Here is a 24,043-nt window from a genome sequence, read left to right as displayed (position 1 = left end):
GCACATACAGGAATACATACGACACAAGACCACTCATCCAATTCTGGATTTCTTGCCAGAAAGACTTCCCTCAATTGACAGCAAAATCAATGAGGAGCCTTTTACCTTTTGCAACTACATATCTTTGTGAAAGGTGATTTTCCACTCTTGCCTACCTGAATAGCAAATACAGGTCAAGACTGCAGCCTGAGGCTGATATGGCACTCTGCCTCACAACCTCCATCTGCCCCAGAATAGACAAGCTTTGTGCCACTCACCAGGGTCAGGCCTCTCACTAGGTATGAGATATTTATCTATACTTAAGCTTCTCAAGCTACTCAATTCTTTGTCCCTCCCTAATTTATTACAGAGTGATGGCTAACTGTAAGGGAGAAAAAATGTCAATAATAAACAGAATAAATTGAAACGAGTTGTGTGTTACAGATGATGTGTAATTCTGTTCAAACATGTGTAGGGGAATGTGCGTGTGTGTGTGTGTGTGTGTGTGTGTGTGTGTGTGTGTGTGTGTGTGTGTGTGTGTGTGTGTGTGTGTGTGTGTGTGTGTATGTGTGACTGACACTTCCAAATTAAATATATGAATATCAGGCCTAAATTTGGGGTGGGGGTCCCTGCTCAGTGTCTCTCTCAGCCAAGGGGTCCTTGGGCTGAAAAAGGTTGAAGACCCCTGCTATAAATAAAGGCTTATCTGTCCACATCCACAAGCGCAACCCCATGTGCTGCACCAAAGTAGAATGTTTTTGCTAATGCAGCGGTTAGATTAATGAGTTTCATTGCTGGTTTTCTGTTAGAAGTGGTTTGATAACTTTAACTTTTAGACATTCATTTTCTTATTTGGTTATTTGCCAGATGCCGTGTAGCTTGTGTGTATGCAAGATATGTGGGTATACAATGGATTAATTAAATAATTTACTCAAGGTCACAAGGGATATTGGCTAGTTCACACTTTTGCCAGAAGGGACTAGGCGGACTAGTGTTCTAAAATCTTAGCTTCTGCCGGTGACACACATTTTGGCGTATTCGTGCGTGCGACGTCAGTGCGTCAGCTGGCTAGTGTTTACATCCAGGTTTGCAGCCACAGGAGCAGCAGAGTATTTCCGAAGAAAACCTTGAAAACACTGCCAATAAATCCACTGAGGGAGACACCGCCTTATTGCATGAAACAGCAAAGAAACTCTATACTTACACGGTAAAAATAATTTAGGCAATTATTGAATATATTCCAAAGTGTTTCCGTTTGCGACTCTTTTGTCTTAGATAACCAGATAGCTAGCTAGCTATGACTTTAAACGTGGCTGGTCTCTACGTTGTGGTTTTCTGTTTGGTGTTGGTGTCGTTTGAAAAAGCACGCCTCACGTTACACTGTTGGAATGATGACAGTATTCTCGGTGCTAAAAAAATGTTTTGCTCATACCTGTGTGTTTATGGTTGTTATGCTAACGGTAACGTAACTGGGTTAGCGAAGTAGGTTAACATAACACTACCGTTAAACAGATAGCCGCCACTCAAATGTTATCTGAACGCTCGTGTTGTTGTTTTGGACTGACAACATTACCTACGGCGCATTTTACTTACTTAATGTGCTGACACACACATTTTAGTATTTATCTGTGCTGCAAAGGGCTTAGTTTACGATTCATTATATGTGTTTTTCATAAAAGGAAGCATCTTACCCGACCGGGTACGACAGCGTCACTCAGTGGATGATGGTGCAGTAACTTTTGGAAATTCATGAAATGCAGACTTTTGTAATCTGTTTATATCAATACACAATCTCAGTAACACCAGCCAAGTGTAGACCGATAGGCAGCAATTTACTGGAAAGGCCAATGGAGCGCGCCCCAAGACTAGAGAATCCCAGTGCCATATGGGCAGTCAACCCTCTGATATTGTAGTCGAGAACCCAAGACTCTCGATAAGCAACACGGACTATAAAAGACAAGTCTAACACGTAATTGCGACAAGTTGTGAACGCGATTGTCTGTGTTTTATGACTCCTTCGCCAATTGTCTCCCTTTGATGTTCCTTAGTTTACATTTCAAATGTTTTTTGAAAGCGGCCAACCTATATCAATCCTGCCAAATAGTCAGACGAATCATGCCTTTCTGCTGCGTAGTTAGATAGTAGCTCCTTCGTCTTTGGCCCGTGTAAGTGTGGAACAGCTGTGTGTCACTTTTATACTTGGCATTGTTTGACTCAGAAATAGATTAAATTGAATGCCCGTCAACACTGACAGCAAAGGTCGTGTGGTTGTATTGGACTACTGTGACCAATCAAATTTAGATTTAGCCAACCCTGTGATTCAAATAGCATTTGTCAGCACATAATCAGTCTCCTTTCTCACGTCTCATTTGCTCTCTCTCCCCATCTGCTCTTCTTCATTGTGGTCACAATAGGCCCAGCCTGAGCAGGAACTATTAGGCCCAAAATGTATAGGGCAGGCATGATAGATCTACTTAACAATAACCACAAGCATGATATGGGCAGACTACACTGGTACTTAGTATCGCACACTTCAATGTAGTACCACATAGCCTATTGTTGTTATTATTATTATTAAAAAACAATAACAACAACAGCAACACCGTCATTGCTGTTGTTGTTATTGTTTTTTAATTCACAATGAATGCAAGTGAAAAAGAAATATGAGTTTGATGGGCCATTTTACAATGAGATTTTCAGATCATTGCATTATTTTTATTTATGAATTTATGTACTCATTTTTTAATTTACAGGCATACAGTCTCTCTAAAGATATAGCCCCTCGACAGTAGCGTTACTCTCCGCCAACTCAGTCATCTCAGATACTAGACACCAAACAGCATGTTTATATAAAAAAAAATCTTATTTCTTCTCTCACAGCAGCATTCTCTGATGAGCCATGTCATGTAAATATACAGAAATCTGCATGAAAAAAAGTGTTACAATCTCAAAAATAGGCAACAAGATTTATATGGGCTTTCCCGCTAGAGTTTTCTAAAAATTATTTTAATATGAACACACAGTGTTCTCTGTTTTGTTTCTTATCCTCTACTGTCAGTGCAAGAACAGTCAGCAACTGGCAGTGTGTTTTCATGAGTTTCCCTATTTCGTTCCACACCACCCAGGTCCACCGCAGCATCCCTCACTCTTTCGTCACAATGGGGGGAGCGGTGAGTGCAGGGGAGGACAACGACGAACTGATTGACAACCTGAAGGAGGCGCACTACATCCGCTCGGACCTGGTGGAGCGTGCCTTCCGAGCCATCGACCGCGCCGACTACTACCTGGAGGAGTACCGCGACAATGCCTACAAGGACCTGGCCTGGAGACACGGGAACATCCACCTCTCGGCGCCCTGTATCTACTCGGAGGTGATGGAGGCCCTGGACCTGCAGCCGGGCCTGTCCTTCCTCAACCTGGGCAGCGGCACTGGCTACTTGAGCACCATGGTGGGCCTCATACTGGGTGAGTGTGTCCTGCAGAAGCCAAGAAAGTTGGGAACAGGATCTTGCAGTTACCGCTTTAAGCCTGTTTGTTTGTGTCTGTTTGTCACTGTTTGGGTGGGCATGACTAGCTTGTTCTCTGAGGTGTGTCTTAATGGCATCTGATGAATTAGGCATGCCTGGTCATGCACAGTGAGGTGCAGAAGAGAGGGTGTGTGGGTTGAAATGCTATCTGTAACTCAGATCTCTGTCTTCGGATCCAAAGGTGGGGATTGGGGAAACGTGACACCCACAAAGCAAAAAACACATGCTCTCAAAAACGTCCACCTTACTGTAAGAAGCTTTGGATAAAATCCTCTGATAAATAATTATATTTATTTGACACTGATGACTCCAGTGTATACGTCTTGGAAGAGCACAAAGAGACTATCATGTGTTTACCCTTTAAATATTCAAGGGTTCTCACTGGTGTTGGTTTGAAGCACTTCACCTGATCATTTCTTGGCAGGGTACAGGTGACTTCAGGTGGACTCCCAGTGGCTCCTGCTACATTACTCTGGTGTAGAGCGCATCATGTTCAGATCATGTTCCTGAAGAACTCAAGTCACCCCAGTGCTTCAACAAGACTAGCGCTGCACATCCCATCTAAGCATGAAACTAGTGTATGATCTGGACACATTTCAAACCCTAATGTTTGGTGTTCTGATCGACTTCTTCTTCTTAAGGACCGTTTGGAGTGAATCATGGAGTGGAGCTGCATGCAGATGTGATAGAGTATGCCTACCAGAAACTGGACCTCTTCATTAAAACCAGTGACAGCTTTGACAAGTGAGTCCACTTTTTTCCCCCCCTCTTTTCTTTGCCTCTACCTGAACTGCTTCCAGTTAATAATCAATAGACAAATGGGTATGAATCCGGTTTGGGTTTTATGCTCTTTGCCGTGATTGTGTTAGCATTCTAGCACTGAAAATAGATATGCCAGAAATAGCTCATGTGTGTGTTCTGCAGTGTGTTTTAGTCATGAGGATGTTAGTCATGTCGATGTTGATGGTGTGTGTGTGTATGTGTCTGTGTGTGTGTGTGATGTGGCTGCAGATTTGAGTTCTGTGAGCCCGTATTTGTGGCGGGCAACTGCCTGGAGATCCCCCCAGACAGCAGACAGTATGATCGGGTGTACTGTGGAGCAGGGGTCCAGCGCGAGCACGAGAGCTACATGAAGAACCTGCTGAAGGTGGGGGGCGTCCTGGTGCTGCCCCTGGAGGAGAAGGTGAGTCCTGCAGCACCATCACAGCGACAGTCTCTACAGCTACAGGAGGAATTACTGTATTTGCATTGAAGTAGATCTTCAATATATACACTCTATGTACAGTATAAACATAGTATATAAATGTAATATAAATATATAGTAATGATGTGAAAGCATTTATATTGCCAGAATGCTATAGGGTCTGATCTGCAGAGATGCAACATGGGACATTTTAGTGGTTTATTTATTGTCTCCTATCTGGTTGGAACTACTCTTCTCAACCAGGAATAACCGATCAGAACGTGACTCTAAACTCACTGGGCCTACCATAGATAGGAAGTTGGAAAGTTGGGATATGAACATGACCATGCCTCAGATTGACTTGTCCTTGTAGGCCATTTTCTCTGAATTGGAATTGACCCATCCATCACAAACAGACTAAAGCGCTGACGTGTTCTTTTACAGCTGACCAAGATCACCCGCACAGGCCAAAATTCCTGGGAGACCAAAAAGATCATCGCCGTGTCCTTTGCACCACTGGTGCAGCCAAGACAAGATACCAATGGCAAAGCCAGGACTGTGCCACTACGTGAGTCCCCACAATGTGACCAGAGCTCATTTCCAAAGCTACAAATAGCCACTTTCGAATAGTGATGTAATGACTTGGCATGAGGTCAGCGGGAACATTGGGAATGTAATAGAGCAATGCAGGGTTTGGGGGGTGTGGCTTGTTCCATGAGTTTATCAGCATGATCTGGTGGCTTACATTTTATGACAACTTAACAATTGCCTCAGATTAAAACCTCTCTCATTGGAAATGATTCAGGTGTGTGTTCAGATACCTTGACACACAAATCCACATGTTGGGTGGTTTACAGGGAATTGAAGAAGGCCTCTATGTAGAACTGGATATTATACTCGCTCAACCATTTGATGGATATCGTATGACTGCCCTTGAGGGGCGATATTTAATTATCCCTTTTTCTTCTTCCTGTGCTTACCTCCTCTACTCTGTTCCCCCTCAGCCATGTTTGAGGTGCGGTCGCTGCAGGACCTGGCCCGCCTGGCCATCCGGCACACGCTCAGGGCCACGTCCGGGGCGCCCGAGGGCCGCAGCAAGGGCCGTGTGTCGTTTCCGGGGGCTCGCGCCATGCACCGATACGGGCCACGCTTCAAGCGCCGGCGCCTGCACCGTCGGCGCGTGGACTCGCTCATCCTGCGCGACTCGGCCATCCCGTCGCTCGTCGAGCTGAGGGCACATGGGGCGCCGAGGGAGAGCGAGGATGGAGAGGAGGAGGAAGAGGAGGGGCGGGGGAGAGGAGGACGAGGAGGAGGCAACGGCGGACGGCGGGGGAAAGGCGTTAGGGGGGAGGAGGAGCAGGAGGACGAGGAGGAGCAGGCAGCCCGAGACGAGGAGGATGAGGAAGAGGAGGAGAAAGGCAAGGGCGAGCCCCAGGGCGAACCGCCTGTCAACATCCTGCGCGAGAGGATTCTGGGATTGCCCCTGCCCGAGCCGTTGAAGATGTACCTTCTGTACTACCGTGAGAAGTGAGGATGAGAAGAATGAGAAGAGATCGTGGCTCTCCGTTCCTCTGTACTTCCCAAACCTCTTGTCTGTCTCTCTTGACCTAAGGAGTGCATTTTACAAGCAGAGAGAAGGCTTCTGGTGAATGGCCGACAGATGTCACTCATCATATCAGACTGAGTATGAGTGCTAATTAAGATTGGTGACACTACTGTCTCAGCCTCCTGGTGTGAATACCTAAGCCCATTTTACCCATCGATTTATACATTTGGTGAGAAAGTTTGGATTTGCCAAGCAGATCAGGTTAACGGGGCCTGCTCTTTTTTGTTGATTTCTTTTCTTTTTTTTTTGTTGTTGTTATTATTATTATAATTTTGAGCTGGCATACATTGCAAAGACAGAAGGGAATAAGCATATGGCTTTTCCAGATGAGCCTGAGTATGTGGTGGTGTGGTGTTTTTCCTTGGCGGTCTTTGAACAGGTTGCTTAAGCACTAGTGCACAAAGCTGAATTAATTTTGATGTTTGCATAAGGTGATGTGGCAGATGGGACTGTGTTGTAAATTCCTGAAATGTGGCTTTGTTTTTTGGGGCCTAAAAGCCTGCTGAGCCCCTTGGTTCCTGATCTCCCACCACTCCGGTTTTCATTCTGTCATGCAAGGATCTTCATGTACCTGACCTGACCTGCCCCGTCGTCCATCTTTACATTTGTTGCAGTGGTTCAATATAAAGCTGTCAGCATTTTACTGACAGTGTTTCCAAGTGATTTTTACTGATGGGTTTTTTCATTTCCGTAGAAACCTTCTATTAGAAGCAGTGTAGTATAATGTCTCAATTAATAATTTGTCATATGCATTAAGTGTAAATTTAACACTGAAAAATCTATCTGCTCGTGTTGGGGGGTTTGTTCTATGTTGTTGTGCTCTCCACTGTATTTGAATTTCTGTAGTGGTTATTCCTAAAATGAGACTCACAGGGTTTAAGTGTCTATACAACTACCAGCATGGGGCGCACAGGAGAGCGGGAAAAGACTAAAGGTTTGTCAGATATGATTGCAGGAGATTGTGTTGGATTGGCCAATATATTTTTCTTTTCTATGAATGATTTATCTTTCCTCGTTGAACCAGGTTTACACTTTTGTGATTCATCTGGGGTGGAGTGTTCATATTCCTGTGTGCAGCCAATGAGGTGAGGTTAAGTGTGTGTGTGTGGGGGGGGGGGGAGCACAGCAAAGACTGGATTTAGTTTTCTTGGAAGCATCTTTTTTTCACGCACCCTACTCTATTATCCAAATCCGAACGCATATATTTTTCCCAGAACAAATTATTTCAGTTTCTGCTGCTGTTAATGATGATGAGAATGGCTTGAATTTTTGTAGTTTCTAGTTCTTAGGTCTCTGAAAGACCTTTTTTATTTGTTTTATTGTTTTGCATTGTTCTTCCCCAAAAAGCATAAGGCAGGGAGATGATTATCCTACAGCTCAAATACCCATGGGACTTTCTAAGTGCCTTATGAGCATATACATTATTGAATACATATATTAATAAATAATTCAGAAAATGAATAAATGTCACATCTTTCAATAATGAAAAATAACATAATATGTGGTCATCTAAGTTTTTATGTTGATGTGATGACAGTCGTATATGTCAAACACATTGATAGATTATATGGTCTCTTCTAATAGGAAGGGGGAGAGAAAAGCGATGTACAAAGGATTGGCCTTTCGGCCAGAATGACCCTTCTATGGGGAGATCTTGTTTTCTTTTTTTTTTTTCTCTGAACCATTCCCTTTTCTTTCTCTGGTTGTCATTTCTGAAAGATTTTCATTTCTTTACATTTACTATATTAGATGAATGTAGAGGTTGTGATCTTTGCATAATGCTGTATGCTGTTTATGGTGTTCAAAGGTTTTTCTGTTGGAAGTTCATCCGCACTGCTGGTGGTCTGCAATAAAAAAAAAATAATATATGCAAATGATTGATTCGTATTACTGCTGTGACTGATGGACACAGCAAAGTAGAGAATTTAATGTGCCTAACCTAATCAAACTTAAAAATCTTTTTTTTTTTTCTAATGCAAATATACCAAGAAAGTTGGATGTCACAGAATGAACAGACCAACAAAGCAGTGAATGTGGGATAATGTTTAAGCACATAAAACGCTCTTGGTCCATTGTATGGTTGGTACACTTCACAAAAGTAATTACTTTCTATTGTCAGATGTAAGTCATGTTAATCTATGAACAAAAACACCAGTAGATAATAAGGTTTCTTTAATTTAAAAAAGAAATTGGTAAAATACATTGAAAACATCTGCATTCCTGGTCAGCCAAACATTGAGATAAGCACTATCACAAAGTTGGCTATAACAGCTCTAGCATATCAATGTTACAGGAAGAAAATCTTTGCCAGGTTGTTGTTTATTCATTTAAGACCAGTCTGAATTCAGTGGCTATGACTACCTACATGGGTTGTAGTATTTCAGGAATCTGACGGGAAACATTCACATTTCGTTACCAATATAAAAAGAGTAACAAGATCGCCAGCTTTAAGCTCTCAAGTCATGCTGAGCAAGGTAGTGTTTTAGCATTTTATGGTCCATAAGGGTCTTTACAAACTTACCAGTGGTTAATTAAGCCTTTTACACGTCTTGTCTAAATATTCTGTAAATTTCAAGTGCACACATAAAATCCTCACCCTCTCTCTCTCTCTCTCACACACAATTCAATAATGTCTGAAGTCTATAACCTCCCCACAAAGGATGTTGTGTATCTGCAAAATGCAATATGTATAACCCTGTTGCAAAGCACTGTAGATTTCTTAGTAAAATAACTGGAAATACATTTAATTTGTGAGATTTAAAAAAAAATTGTAAAGGCAAAAATAAATGTATACACAACTTTAAATAATACAAATCAAAAAAATAAACCATCTATAAAAAAAGAAAACAAGACAAAGCATATCTACAACTGTTGGTACATGGAAGGGACAGAGGTGGTATTGGAATAACTTAGCCTCTTTAATGACCTCTAGGATTGCTTTCATCTTTCATCATTAATCTCTCTTTTTTAATTACATAACAGCAAAAGAATTCTGCATTAATTCATCTATAGACAACTCTTTACATATACAAATTATACTGCAAGCTGGTTATGGGAAATGGGACGAGAACCCTATAGCAGCAGCGGCAGCAGCAGCAAGCAGTGGCCCAACCGTGGGCAGTGTGTACAGGCCTGTGGGCTGTGGAGGGGAGATTCGGTAGGTGCCAAAAGGGGAACACTGAACCTTGGTTAAAAGGTTCACTATCTAACCTAGAGTAGTGGGAGCAGTGATGGGAGGTAATGGTCTCTTATTAGACTCCACAGGTTTCCAGCAAGTATTCAAACCAGACCAAGTTAGTTAAGCTAAGCCAACGCACATCTTAAACATCCAACCTCTTCGTAACTGCAAACCATTTGGAATTGTTTCAATCCAAGGGACATTTAGGCCCGAGAGAAGCACTCTCTCTCTGTGTGTGGTCTTTCTTCCTCCCATGTTAAAAAGCTGGGGGGACTCTAAGGCACCTTGGAACCCTGATGTTTTTGGTTGGCATTGACCTTTGCTCCACCTTGGCTCTCATCCCTTCTGCTCAGGCGTTCCGAAAACAGCGTTGACTAATTACACGTCCGGCTGGCAGCGCGGCGCGGTGCGCTTCAGTCTGTAGGACTCATCAGCAGGGCTTGCTCAGGTTAAGAGGAAAGCCTGTTTAAAGCTCGTGTCTCCTCCGAACCTACCGCTCAGTTTCCCATACTGTCGCTGAATTGTGTAAACCTAAAATTGGAAGTAGTAAAAGAGAAGCTCACAAACACAAAGCGCACCCTTGGCGCGTGCGTACACGCTGACGGCACCGGATTTGACACGTGACGCCATGTTGTCAAAAACCAGCTGCCCTTAAACATCAGTCATAACAGAGAGAGTCAATGACAGCGTACAGATATAAACACAAACATAGATATAAACACAAACATATATACACACACTCACACACACACACACACACACACACACACACACACACACACACACACACACACACACACACACACACACACACACACACACACACACACACACACACACACACACACACACACACACACACGCGTGAACACATACATATACACACACAGACACAACACATAGAACAGGCCTATGGTTCAAGTAAGGGCCACACGTATGCCAGCATGTCTTCCGTTTCTTTACAGTTCAGCAAAACAACAGCATGACCTCTGAAGTATCCATGTACCAGAGGGAACAGGAAGGCCTCCTTACTATTTGTGCCACATATTACTGTCTCACAGTGATGACATCACCCGCTTCCCACTTTTCCCCATCGGTTGAGAGGTCCCTGCAAGGTCCAGTTCGCTAGTGTTTTTTGCTTTTGTTTAAAATTGCATTGTTAGTAGCTGGAGGCTGTGGGCACGTGGTAGTGTAGAACTCAGGGAGGTCTGTGGGTTAATGTATTGTTGGTTGCACAATGAGGGTTTCAGGCTCCTGAAATGTAGTTGGTCAACAGGTGAAATGGAGGAGTCTTGTCCTTCTTTCCTGAACTGGAAGGGGTTGAGGTGTGTTGGGAGGCAGGGGGAGGGTCGTTGGTAGAACTAGATGATCATTCCTTATTGTCCAGCATCCAATGACAGGCTAGGGTAATGGGTTGAGGGGTGGTGGCAGGGAGGGACAGGGGGTGGCGGTCACTTTGGCACAAGCCCGCGGGACTGTGGGTACAGGGAATGACCCATCGCAGAGGGGCTGTGTGCAGACGTGGGGGTGCTCACTTTCTTGCCGGTTTTCGGACGGCTAGAGGACGGGGGTGAGAGGGGGGGGGCAAAAGAAGAAGACAAGAGGTCACGTAAAACAAGCTCAGAGTGACTAACACACACAAACACACACAGAGAGAGAGACGCATTCCTGGGATCCGTGCTTATTCCCTCGAGAGAGAGCAGCTCTCTTACCCGGCTGGATGGGATGACACCACATGACTCTTCTCTACTTAAACCCATCCAATCTTATTATAGATCAGAGTTCATGCAGGAGAGGAGTTTAAGGAGAGCCTGCTCTTGAGGTGAGAAATCTTGCACGCGCATGCATGTCTAATTAAGTGCACAGGAGGACTGCTCTCAGTTAATCCTAGTTTTCCTACATCCCTCTCTCCTTATCCCTTCCTCCTCCCTTCCAATCTCACAACATTCTTCTCTCTCTCCTTAACCCTCCCCCTTTCTCTGTCCGGCATTAATGGAGAGCTGATTTTTTTGATAGCATGCAGCTTTGCAGCTCAATAGGATGTTTAGTATAAATGTGTGTATTGCCTTTCAGATTAACTATATCTTTTTGGTTTATGGATTGAATAAAGCCTGAATACAAATCAACTCAAATCTCTCCCTTCCTCTGGATTTGTCTGTTGTTCCACTCACACGCCGTCTCTCTCGTTCTCTTTCATTCCACATACTTTTCAGGTCTTTTTTTTCTGCCATTACCTCCATGTAGATGTTCTCTCCCTCAGTCCATCTCTCCTTCATCTCCAGACATCGCATTGCATCCAATCCCACCTAACCCTACCCTACCCTCTGCCCTCTCCCCCCTCCCTCCGCCCACCCCCACTCCCTCTGCCCACTCCCTCACCCTCACCCTGATTTGGGCTTTTTGGTGGAGCCTCCTGCGGAGGTGCCTGATCCGGGGCTGATGGCCCCGAGGCTGCCGCTGCTGGCGCTGAGGCCGATGCCGATGCCGAGGCCGACGCCGAGGCTGCCGGCACTGTACAGTCTGGCATCGACCTGGATCTCGTCTTCATCGCGCAGCGCATCCTCCAGCGCCGCCGCCACCTTGGGTGCAATGACGGGCTCTTCGTACTCCTTGGTGGTCCGGCCGGGCATGTCCAGCTCCAGCAGCAGGATATTCTCAGCCTGGGCCAGCAGGAGAGAGACAAGAGGGGAGAGGTGTCACTGCGCTACTCTCAGGGCCAACGGGAGGAGGGAGAGGAGAGACAGAGGGGAGAGAGAGAGAGAACGCGAAAGAAAGGTTCAGAAAGAAAAAGAACGTCAAGAAAGAGTGATATGGTGAGGTAAAGCATGAGAGAGAGAGAGATTAAGAAAGAATAAGAGTGAGAAAAAGTGAGACAATGAGAAAAGCACAAGAGAGTGAGAGATAAACAGAGAGAGAAACAGTGTGAGTGGTAGGAGGAATGGAAGTCGAAAATACGTTTACAGGGAAGGATAGAGAGAGAAAGAACAAATGAGACAGCAAGCATGGCATCAATGATTGAGCAAACATTAACAGAAATAGCCGACGCGGAGAGGAACATGAGAGGACAGCAAAATGAGAGTGGTAATAACAAACAGGAGAATAGAGAGCAGGTACAGGACAGGGGATGGGGGGGCCCATTGATTGCATTTACATAAAAAAGTGGTCTGTGCATGAACACATTTCAACGTTCCTGGTTTGTAGAACGAATACAACACGGGAGAAAATACCCTCCCTGTACTATCGGAAGACTTACGTTGCACTTACAATACAATCGGGTTACGCAGCAAATGGTGTTACTTGGTTGCTATGGTTGCGTAGATAGCTAACTAGCTGGCTAAAGGAAACTTTTAAATAACTTTAAACGGTTTAAATGGCAGACTTCCAATTGCATGACATGATAGCTAGTTATCTAGCTGATGTTAGTCTCCTCAACATTATAATAGGAAAAGGTAGGAAATCCTCAGGGTGTGTGCCTGTGCAGCTTTTAACACAAGTTCATACCAACATGAGTTCATTTAAACACACGCTAGCAGCTGCCAACTGTGAAGATGGTTTCCTAAGCATGAGATAGCTAGGATAGTTGAAAAGCTATGATATGTAGAAACCCTCTGGGTGCCTGTGGAGCTTCATCTTAACGTGAGTTCATACTACACACGCTAGCAACTACCGACTGTTAAGATGGTTCTCTAAGCTAGAGATAGCAAGTATACTTCATCTCTGGGTTAACTGGCGTGAAACCTTGCATGTTTTACACACATCTCACGGAGGTTCGAGGTCCGTAGCATCCCATTACATAGGCTACAGTTAGGTGGGAATACACACCCCTGTTTTTTTTTGTCTTTAGGGAAGACTGAGTGTGAATGGAATTGTATTCTATTCCATATTGTTTCTAATGGGATTTGTATGTGAAAAAAGGAGAGAGACCCATCCTACCTGGCAGAATTACTGTGCACGTTACTAAATTCCAGGTGGGAAAAATGCATCCCCAAGTATAGACCGCACCCGAGTATTAACTGCAGGGCAGCAGAAATTTTACAAAATCAATGTATAAACCACGGTTAATAGTTGGGAAATTACAGTATAATATCAATGCATGGTTAGGCTATGTTTGAAATGTATTCAGAATGGTTCTTGCCTGGTTTAATGAAGTGTGTGGGTAAAAGTTAAGTTTACAAAATCTAGAATACTTCTTTGTGTGTGTGTGCGTGCGTGTCTGTGCATGTGTTTACACAACAGTTAGATGATCTGGTATTACAATGTATTCATTTGTGATTGGACAAGAGGCATTCCATGAGAGGAGAGATCCTGGCACAACCCCACTCGACCTCTCGTGATCACTCCGCGTCTGATATATTTTAACCGCTGAATTAAACAATGTCAACATTCCATTCCTTCAAAGCAAGAGCAGAATAGCAAGCAGTGATTTTTTTACCATTACATTTGTCAGTCTCACAGTGAGGAGAGGGACCAAATGTACAAATGAACGTGCCGAGTGGACAAATTAATGTGTATACCGTAATTTCCGGACTATAAGCCGCTACTTTTTTTCCCACGCTTTGAACCTCGCGGCTTAAAGAACGACGCGGCTAATTTATGGATTATGATACCTGTGACTGTATACGGTGGGTTTGTGTTTACGGTGGCTTTGTGGAGCTAGGATGCATGGATGCAACCGCATGGATGCTTAGCTCCACGCGATTTCTCAGTATCTCTCAATAACTTAACTAATGTAAAAATAACCACAGTCTACCGACGTAGACAGAACACAGCTCAAAACACTTCAGAAAATAAAATAAAAGTTTACAACAATACAAATCCAGTCTTCAAGTTCTTTAGCTCACTGGTTTCAAACTAGCGTCTGTCTTTAATCTAACGTTCTACCTGAACAGGAAGATCTACCTTATTTCTGATTGACTCTTGCAACTGTGCTCTCTTAACGCAACAGTGCACTTATCGTAACTGGCAAAACTAACAATACGCATCACTATTGTATTACTTTTGATATTCATTTTAGCCTGTGTAAAGTTAATTACAGTGCATGAAATGCCCTGTATTGTTATTCCTTCGTTTCTTATACTTCTTCTTCTTATTCTTTGTACCGACTTCTGCGATTAATTCAGCTCGAACCGCTTAACGTAGAAACTTCGTTCAAACTTTGTCGCGTAGGTCTTGTGCTATGTATTTTTCATTTTTCTGAACTTTATACTTTTTAAGGTATTAAAGAAAAACTAATACAAATTTTCCCATTGACTTACATTGGGCCATTATGACATCATAATAGGGTCATTAAACTGGCTTGCACCTGTGCTTCACCGACACCTGCGCCAAGGTTCCAAGGCTCCTCTTCTCTCTGTCCCTCTCCATTCAACTGTATAACTAGGGATATTAAGAGACACCTTCCATACTCTAATTTGTTTTCTCTTTCCTTTCTTCTTTCCTTCTTCCAATCTTTTTTCCTTCTTTTACTCTTCTTCCTTTCTTCTTTCACTCTTCTTTCTTTTCGTCTTTCCTTCTTCTACTCTTCTTTCCTTTCTTCACTCTTCTTTCTTTTCTTCTTCAACTCTACTTTCCTTCTTCCACTCTTCTTTCCTTCCTTTCACTCTTCTTTCTTTTCTTCTTTCCTTCTTCCACTCTTCTTTCCTTTCTTCCACTCTTCTTTCCTTCTTTTACTCTTCTTTCCTTTCTTCTTTGCTTCTTCACTCTTCTTTCTTTTCTTCTTCCTTTCTTAACTTTTGCATTTCATGCACTGGTATTTCCTTCAGGAAATGCATTTTCTAGTTTGTTTCAATGTACCAGTAGGCACCTGCGGCTTATAGACATGTGCGGCTTATTTATGTTAAAAATAATAATTAAAAAAAAATTCAGTGCGTGAGGCTTATATTCAGGTGCGCTCAATAGTTCGGAAATTACGGTACATAACCTCTCTGACTCAACTTGGCTGCAGAGTGACAATATTTGTTGCTTGACAACACTTAACGTTGAACACTCTGCTTGGAACTATTTTTTGGAGCGGAGAATGAATAATCAAAAGATTGGTAGTAGAACGGTTGTATAAAAGCAACAGGACACTGGTGTTGGTAAAGTATATCCCCAAGACTGAGATTACCTGTGGCACTCGGCCTTTGAACCCCCAGCCATGGGGATATATCCTTTACCAAACCTACTCTCACTCGTGTCTTATTGCTATACGTGTGAGTGTGTGTGTGTGTGTGTGTGTGTATTCATAGGGCCTACCCTGAATCTAACATCTGGCCGCATCATCATGGCCAGACGAGCATGTTGACTCAGTGGTCTCCGGTAACCCACTGCAGACACAGGCCTCGTCATCATCTTCTGATCACTGTGTGAGAGAGAGAGAGAGCACGAGAGAGAGAGAGGGAGGGCAGAGGAGAGAACATGCGCGTGTCAGATATCTCTGGAGATGACCACTCTGCAAAAGCAGAATTCGTATTACCTCCTTTGGGACATGGCCAGTATACATTAAGTTTACAGTCTCTTAGGACTGAAATAAGTCTGTGGGTAAGAAATAATTCAAAGCTACACAGAGCCTCAGCAACACTAAAAGAGGCCAAACACTGAGTCCTGGTTTTAAAGGGAAACTAAAAAAAAAAAAACATTTCAACTCCTAAAAGAGACAAAAAATTATGACGCATGGCGTCTCTACAAATATTTTGTGACTTGCAATGCACTTTCTTGACGTAACCATTATCCATCAACTTGCTGGTCTATTTTTGCTTCAACATTTTCCTGTTACCCAATATGCCTTATTTTTATGTCCTGATGACTTCACATTGCATTACTTTCTGGACTACTGGCCCTTGCACTTTCTGTGTCTCTGACATCCTCATGAAATTGTTACTGTTAAAGTTTTGAATATGAAAATACTGAGTGAGAGGTGAAACTCATTTCTTCTCAAGAGATGACAAAGTCTGCTACTAGCTACTATGTGGCTTACTGTTCCAAAACAGCAACCAATAATAACCAAATTCCTCTGAGACACGTCTTGTCACTTACACCTTGCCATTACTTACTAAATCTGGACCGGAATCCTATGAGTATGGACCAAGAAGTGTTTTCCCCTCCACTGACGCCCATTATAAATAAAAAGGCTTAACGTGTCTTAATGTTCCAAAATAGCGTCCAATGACCAAATTTGTCTAACATCTCACATCTCCACACGTCCTATCAGAAAAGCAAAACATTGATTGCTATTTTGGAACATTAAGCCATGTTGAGCCTTCTCTTTATAATGGAGTCAATGGAGAGGAAAACGCTTCATGTAAGATGATGTCCATACTCATAGGAGTTCGGTTTTGATTTTTTGACCGATGCAAGTGTTGATGACGATATGTCAGAGTAATTTGGTGATAACTGATCGTTGCTTTGAACATTAAGCCACCTTTACGCCTTTTAACGTTTGAATGTCTTCCTAGAAAGTAAGCACACTCCAAGCGTACTCTAGAAAGAATAATAACAGCAACTAGGCGCCCATGGTGTCTGCAGCCGACAGTGTGTGAGTCTAACTAAGCTACGGCTACCGCGCTCCTGACGTACTTCTCTATCCGAGTGATAGGCCGTAGCTTCCAGCAGTCGTCCTCCTCGTCGAAGAAGGCCCTGTTCTCGATCTTGCTCTTCTCCTCCAAGGGGATGAAGTTCTCCATAATCAGAGTCCTGCAGCATCACAAAGAACAGCATGGTCAAACTCCTCAATAAAGTCATTCCATATTGTTGCACAGTTTGATCCAAAAAATTCTCCCACAGACAGTCCACACAAACAGACAAGATAGATATTCTGAGAACGGGATGGAGATGGGGGTGGAGAAGGTGGGTGATTGGGGAGGGCTATCTGTCTGGTTCACCAGCGGAACTTTAATCAGGTCAGGAAGCTTTCAGTGTCTTTCCTAAGATATGCAGAGAGCAGGACTGCACATCCCGCTGTTAAATCAAAAACCATTTACAGCCATCAATCCCGGATGGAAACATGAGTTCAGCAAATGACCAAACACATACAAGCACCACAGAACACATTGATTTTCTTTTCCTGGAGGCCTTTTAGGATAATGAGTTTTGGTATACGGAGGGAGAGAATATGGCTGACACTGGGTAAACAGGCACTACAAAGATGTTAAGGCAGCAGCATAGAAAAAAAAAAACCTTTGCTTAAGGTTGGAGCTTACGGGAAAGGATTTACAATTGCATGAAATAACGGGGTATTCTTATACACAATTCAAAAGGGCCAGATGAGGTAAGACACAGTCCGTACTTGAGTTTGAGCTCCCTGGTGAGCTCGTTCTGGGTCTGCTCCAGGTCCTGCCTCTCTTTAATGTGCGAGTCCTGGATATCCTGGATCTCTGACTTCACTGCCTGCAGCTTGGCAAAGAGCTGAGACAGAGGGAGGGGGGGGAGGAAAACAGAAAAGGTCATTTGAGTGAGAGGCAGCAATGAGGAAGACAGAGAAGAAAGTAAGAGGGAAGAGATGACTGATTACAGGGTAAAACAAAAAAAGCCAGGGGGAAGGGAAGCAGGGTATCCAGTGCAAGAATGATAATCATCGTTGTGCTTGAAGAGAGAGAGGAAAAGAGAGAGAGAGAGAGAGAGAGAGAGAGAGAGAAAGGGAAAAAAAAGGACCTACACAAATACATTACTCATGCCTAGTCATGTATGAAGAAGAGATACACACAGAAGCACACAGACGCACACAGCTCCACTGAAATCTCCCCACAGTAGTCCTAAACATACATTCTAATAATAACCTAGTCACTACCACTCCTGATAGAAAACCATGCAAATACTAACTGCAATACACCATTTAAATGTCAGTCCACAACAGAGGCAACAACAAAGTCCTCATAGGCAAGTCTTAACACTCGGCAGCCATGTTGGCATCGCCTCCGGGCAGCTATTTTGGGCTAACAAGATCAGGCTCCTATCTAAATGAATGGGGGGATAGTCATAACTCCACATAGGATGGTCAAACAGACATTAAAAGTACATCACATAAATCTGCATTTAAATCTGACACAAACTGTGTGAAAAATGTTTCCCCAACCACTCAAATACGGCTAAAAAGACTTTATTCTGCGTGTTGACTTGCTCAATGCGCGCATGCATCACATTTTGCAGCGTGGCTATTACTATGGCAACAGTGGAAATAAACAGGACATGCAGGGGAGGTGAATCGTCCATTATGCCGTTTCCAACAACATGATTGGCTCTTTATAATAAAGGGCAGGGCTTCCAGTTACAAATCCGCCATGTTTAAGCGCAATGGATTCCATCCTATTTCCCCTATTCATTTTCCCGTCAGTGATTCGTCTCCTCTCTTACAGCGTCACTGACAACAAACAATATGGCAGCTCTCAGTTCATCTCAAGCCTGTCCTTCACTCATGTCAAACTAATGCCTGACAATTTAGCTAGAGAGCTCATGCACACTTGCCTTTTTCAGTTTCTTAGTCTTGATGTCCACTTCCTGCTGGAGTGAGCTGTAGGTCTCCTTCAGCTCCAATGTTTCCTCATCCTGGCACTCCACCTGCTGCTGCATCTCACGCTCTCGCCGTTTCTACACACACACACACACACACACACACACACACACACACACACACACACACACACACACACACACAATTTCAACATGAATTTAGACACTGCAGACTAGAACACACTCCAATTACCTGACCACATTTCAGGCAATAATGCCGTGTAGTGCAGCCTTATTTGGCCACTGAACACTCTCGACCTCACCTGTTCTGCTATCTCCTTTCGTTTCAGTTCAATAATCTTTTGCTGCTCATTGGTGTGGTCAACAATGTTCTTTCCTCCAACCAGCAGTTTGCTCTCCATAGCCTGGGATTTAGAAACATGATGAAATAAAAAGATAAAAGAATAATGTCAGAGATAATTAGAAAAAACACTCACTGTGGATAGATAGAATAAAGAATAATAATAAATAAATAAATATGCAATGTGCTCCTTTAGCACTTCTATCCATGTTTTGTCTTTTAGACAGGCCCAGAAATAAAGGCTGTCTGTTCAAACAGACCAAATGAGATAACTGGCACAGGGCCGCTCATCTATCTGGATCTTGTGAAATCGGTGCTCACAAACAGACCACAACAGCAGAGGAGGTTAGAATAAGAATAAGCTGCAAGGCCAATACCCCTCAACAAGGACCTTGACTGGGGGAAGCCTCTTGTTACCTTAATTTTGGAAGAGAGCAGCTCGCTGGCCTCCTTCTCTCGGCGCAGGTCGTCCATCTTCCTCTCCTTCTCCTTGAGCAGCCTCAGCTTGTCCTCAGCGACCAGGCTGTGGTCCTCCAAGATGGCATTCTTCTCCTTCTCCAGCTTCTCCTGCTGCACGCGCCAGTAGTCCGTCTTGTCCCCTACCGGCACGGGGTCCTCCTCCTCTTCTTCATCCTCGTCCTCCTCTCCATCGTCTGCACCATCATCCCCGGCCTCTCCTCCCCTTCTGCGCCTGCGTTTCTTCTTCCGCCGGCCGGACTTTTTCTCTAGCTGCGCCTTGAGCCGGGCAATCTCCTCCTGGAACTCGCGCAACAGCGCGTCCTTGGGATCCTCGTTAATGCGCGGCTTGTTCTTAATGTTCTTGGCACGGTTGGAGTAGCGCAGTGTGGTCAGCGTCTCCTCCACGTTGTAGGAGGCCGGCCCGATGTTGGCCACCATGACGGTGCGTGCGTTGCCGCCCAGCGAGTCCTGCAGCAGACGCGTGAGCTTGGAGTCACGGTACGGGATGTGCGTACTCCTGCCGTCCACCAGGGCAGATATGACATTGCCGAGGGCGGAGAGGGATAAGTTGATCTTGGTGGCCTCCTTCAGCCGCTCACCCTGGGCCCCGGTCTTGGCCTGGCGCTCACTGCCGGCCAGGTCTACCAGGTTGAGCTTGCCCACGCGGATGTGGCATTCTTCGTCCAGACCCGTCTCGCTGCACTCGATGGTGATGACGAAGATAGCGTGCGAGCGCGAGCTGTGCTCGTTCATGTTGGTGGAGCCCACCGAGCGGTTCTGGTTGCCCACGTTCATCACATGCTCAATCTCCCGCACACTCTTGGTAACAAAGGAAGAGAGGTCCTTGACGTAAACGCCTGTGTCGGGCCGCTCCTTCAGCTCCAGCCGCCTGGACTGGTCCTTGGACAGCAGGTCGCGGATCTCCTCCTGGTAGATCTCCAGGTAGGAGGCCCGCACCAAGTACTGCTGGTTCTGCGAGCGTGAGATGTGCGTGAAGATGTGCTCGAACGAGTTGGGGATTACGCCTCTCCTCTCAGGGTCATTGCGAACACCCTCCATGGTATATGTCTTCCCGGTACCGGTCTGGCCGTATGCAAAGATGGTGCCATTAAAGCCCAAGAGCACAGAGTCCACAAGCGGCCTGAAGGTCTCGTCATAGAGGTCCACCTGCTTTGAGTTCCAGTCGTAGACCGAGTCAAAGGTGAAGACCTTGGGGTGCTCATGGGGAGAGGACCCTCGGGGGTTCCTGACTGCCACCTGGCCCAGTTTGACGTCCACCGTCACCACCCTCTCGTAGTTGGCTGCGCGCTCCTTCTCGTTCATGGGCCGGCAGCGGACCACCACCTTCACCGTCTCAGCGCTCTTGCTTTTGGACATGATGAAGGTGATTAAGATGCAAAAGCAGAAAGGCCGGCTGGCTTGCTGCTGTTTGGTGCTTCAAGTATGTTGTGATTGTTTTCACAGTGATGATACTGCCAGCATCAGTGCCTGCAGAAAAAAAATAAAGTTAATTAATAAATGAAAAAACAACAACAACAGTAAGTATAAATCTGAATAGACAAACAAACTAGAACCTCATAAGTCATCTAAATGACGATCACTGACAAAAGAGAACTGGTCATTTTCAAAAGACCCTGCTCCCGAACAACACTGTGAGAAACCTTCCTCTAAAACATAATGTGCATTGCATGGTGATCCTTATATGGACTCAAACTATATTCCAGAGAATCAGGTCAAGAAAAAAAAAGCCTGATCCTTAAGCACTGTTACTGATTGACAGCATCAATGCTGGTAGCCTGGGGGAGTCTGCAGACCCAAATAGCCGTTGGTTTCACATAAATAGAGTTCTAGCCGACAGTCCACTAGCCTCAAATTTAACGGGAATGACAACATTGAGGTCATCTGTATTACTGAAAATAAGCAATAAGCAAATGCAATTACGAATGTTGCTGACAATGCTTACCCTATGTGCCTAAGTCTCACTTTAAACAAGCCTCATACATCAAACTGGCCTTGTCAAAATCACAGGTTAGGCTAATCACTGACGACAACTGTGAGATAAGATGCGCTGCATAAGCTTATCCCAAATTGGATCAGGATTGTTTTTACTGGTGTTACTGGCATGGGACAATTTGCAAATCGAAGTTGAAAGCTTCTCTTTAGGACAGCACTGTTGCTTGCCTAAGTTCAAAGACAAAAGTGTGTGAATGTTGGCTAACGACAGAAAGCCAAGTCACCAGATAGATAGTCATGACACACATCTAGTGACTTTAGTCATATAGACAAGAACGACTGTGTAAAGCTTTAAAATTAAAATCTTTCTATTATGGTCCTCTATGAGGTATCACGGCAGGACAACAAAAAGGTCCCCATTCACAGCACTCTAATGTTAACATTTTCAATAACTTAAGTACCAGTTCCTTTAGTGAGTTAAAAACAAAAAACCTTAATTTGAATTATGCCAATGAATTATGATGAAAATTATATACATTTTTTCAAAAGCTTCTGTTTTATTTAAGCTATTTAACTGTCCATGCATGTGGACACCATGCAACAAAGGAGTAATGGAAGTATAAATAAACAGCTGACAATGAGGAATCTTTTTTTTAGTTTATGTTAAATAAAAATACACTTGATCTGTGTATGCGTGCGTGTGTGCGTGTGCGTGTGTAGTTGGAGTTTAATTGTTGTTGTTGATTTAACAGCAGGTGATGCAAACAAGGCTTAATGTAGCCGGAGTTCACTCATGCATGATGTCCACATAAGGGGACAGTTGGATTTTGAGGTATAAAGACTAGGCCTACATTTTACTCTTAACCTGAGTTGACCTCTGAACAGAAGTTTTTGACATATACTTGAAGCATTGGGTGCAAGGCTACCACCGTCTACCATCTCGGACTGACTGTCAGCAATCAAAACTTTTTGGAACAAGATACAATATTGGTATAGATCTACTGATACTGCCTGCCCCTTAGGGATTTAGAGTTCCATCATGCTAAACCAACCCAAATGGAGTTCAATTAACAGTCCACAAATGCAGACACCGTGTATGAATGGTTAAACGTTAACAGTTTACTAAATACATTTAACTGATGATTAACTAGTAATGGTATAGCAAGCTTGATGAGTGCCAAGCAAGATGGGCACCATCACAGTAGGTCAATTACAGTGATTTAAAGTTAACTTACTTCATCTAATAAGCGAGACGTTCATCTTGCCTGCTGATTTCATGAATCCATAACATGTCCTATTGATAACATCGCTCTATGGTTCGCGCATTACAAGAAAACATTTACCTTGAGATTAAAATGTTGTCTTAAATTGTAAATCAACCAGTCAATTAAAAACAACACGGTTGCTCTCGATGGCAGACTAACTCAATACCAACGACAACTGACCAACATTAACGTTAGTTGACTATCATTCTTACATTAGCCCACAAAAAACACTAACATTAGGTATAACGTTAAATAACTAACTTATCGCTAGCAAGCTAAGCGAGGTTAATGTTGCCTGGCAATAACTAGCTAGCTCATATGTGCTGTGCATCATTTCGTTGCTATGTTGTAAAACCAGCTAACGTTGGCTGGCTAATCCACTCTGACAGTGATCCATTTACTACATCAAAGCTATTTATGACTGTCTGTTGGCAATATAGATGTTGCTATGTTAACTAGCTAGGACAGCTTACCGGTGTCGTTACGGTCTCAGACGAATCAGGCTGCTAGCTAACGCAGGAGTAAACATACACAATAACGTAGCTAACGCTTGCATAGGTAGGGATAGTTCTATCAACTAGCTTGTTAGCGTCGTGCTAAAGTTAACCGTCTAGATAATTGACTAATACCCAGATAGCGATATATCGCAGACGTTGGTTAACCTTCAGACACAGTAGAAATGATGACAATAATAACAGAGTTACGCTCGGATATTAAACTGAAAAAAAAAAGATCCTTCCTATACTGTACTTTTAAAGTTAGCTAGCTTGCAAGTGGATCAAAGGGGGTGCTCAGTAACGTTGATCAAGGGGCCTAGCAACGGCAAAACAATGTATTTCAGCGCACGCAAACGTCCTGGGTTAGCTAACGGGCAGACGGAGATGTATGCTTATTTATCGCCTCAGTTATTAGAAAAGACAGCTTACGAAAGCAGAGGAGGTAGAAGTCGGCATGACAACAAGATGCAGGTCCGCCAAGCAGCCAGTGATTTAGAGAAGCTGCCCTCAATTCAGCGCCCCAAGTCAGTCAGCCATTACCGCTTTCCTTCTAGGTAGGCTATCTGGCACACATGACTCTGTACCGGATGAGGAGAGCTGTGGCGGACCACG

At 43.9% G+C, this 24,043-nt stretch overlaps 2 protein-coding genes across 4 annotated transcripts; one reads left to right on the top strand and one right to left on the bottom strand.

Annotated features, from left to right (window-relative positions):
* The first annotated feature begins 1,000 nt into the window (after window positions 1–1,000).
* On the top strand, window positions 1,001–8,169 carry LOC105898912 (protein-L-isoaspartate O-methyltransferase domain-containing protein 2). Its single transcript, XM_012826020.3, has 6 exons — window positions 1,001–1,186; window positions 3,105–3,444; window positions 4,148–4,250; window positions 4,518–4,689; window positions 5,134–5,257; window positions 5,694–8,169. Exons 2-6 carry the CDS (start codon window positions 3,138–3,140, stop codon window positions 6,218–6,220), a joined length of 1,233 nt encoding a protein of 410 aa, XP_012681474.2. The 5' UTR covers window positions 1,001–1,186; window positions 3,105–3,137; the 3' UTR covers window positions 6,221–8,169.
* Window positions 8,170–10,305: 2,136 nt separating this feature from the next.
* kif3b (kinesin family member 3B) lies at window positions 10,306–24,004 on the bottom strand. Of its 3 annotated transcripts, XM_031566251.2 has the most exons (10): window positions 23,408–23,853; window positions 22,905–22,980; window positions 19,675–21,204; window positions 19,220–19,321; window positions 18,912–19,034; window positions 17,737–17,855; window positions 17,028–17,144; window positions 15,708–15,813; window positions 11,859–12,133; window positions 10,306–11,030 (listed from the first exon to the last, which is right to left on the bottom strand). In XM_031566251.2, the coding sequence occupies exons 3-10, from the start codon at window positions 21,091–21,093 to the stop codon at window positions 10,925–10,927; spliced, it is 2,367 nt and encodes a 788-aa protein (XP_031422111.1). In that variant the 5' UTR covers window positions 21,094–21,204; window positions 22,905–22,980; window positions 23,408–23,853; the 3' UTR covers window positions 10,306–10,924. The 3 variants fall into 3 exon arrangements, with proteins under 3 accessions (XP_031422111.1, XP_012681607.2, XP_031422112.1); XM_012826153.3 differs by lacking the exons at window positions 22,905–22,980; window positions 23,408–23,853 and adding an exon at window positions 23,861–24,004; XM_031566252.2 differs by lacking the exon at window positions 22,905–22,980.
* Between the last annotated feature and the right edge of the window lie 39 nt (window positions 24,005–24,043).

The sequence above is a fragment of the Clupea harengus genome, chromosome 4, assembly GCF_900700415.2.
Source record: "Clupea harengus chromosome 4, Ch_v2.0.2, whole genome shotgun sequence".
Lineage (NCBI taxonomy): Eukaryota > Metazoa > Chordata > Actinopteri > Clupeiformes > Clupeidae > Clupea > Clupea harengus.
The sequence above is the reverse complement of the archived record's forward strand: the minus strand, read 5'-3'. Positions and strand labels throughout refer to the sequence as shown.

Coding starts and splice junctions, on each gene's coding strand:
- kif3b (XM_012826153.3), bottom strand. CDS start 21,093: ATGTCCAAAAGCAAGAGCGCTGAGACGGTGAAGGTGGTGGTCCGCTGC. Junction 19,322..19,674: donor TGCTCTCTTCCAAAATTAAG/GTAACAAGAGGC, acceptor TCTAAATCCCAG/GCTATGGAGAGCAAACTGCT. Junction 19,035..19,219: donor GAAAGGAGATAGCAGAACAG/GTGAGGTCGAGA, acceptor GTGTGTGTGTAG/AAACGGCGAGAGCGTGAGAT.
- LOC105898912 (XM_012826020.3), top strand. CDS start 3,138: ATGGGGGGAGCGGTGAGTGCAGGGGAGGACAACGACGAACTGATTGAC. Junction 4,690..5,133: donor TGCTGCCCCTGGAGGAGAAG/GTGAGTCCTGCA, acceptor GTTCTTTTACAG/CTGACCAAGATCACCCGCAC. Junction 5,258..5,693: donor AGCCAGGACTGTGCCACTAC/GTGAGTCCCCAC, acceptor GTTCCCCCTCAG/CCATGTTTGAGGTGCGGTCG.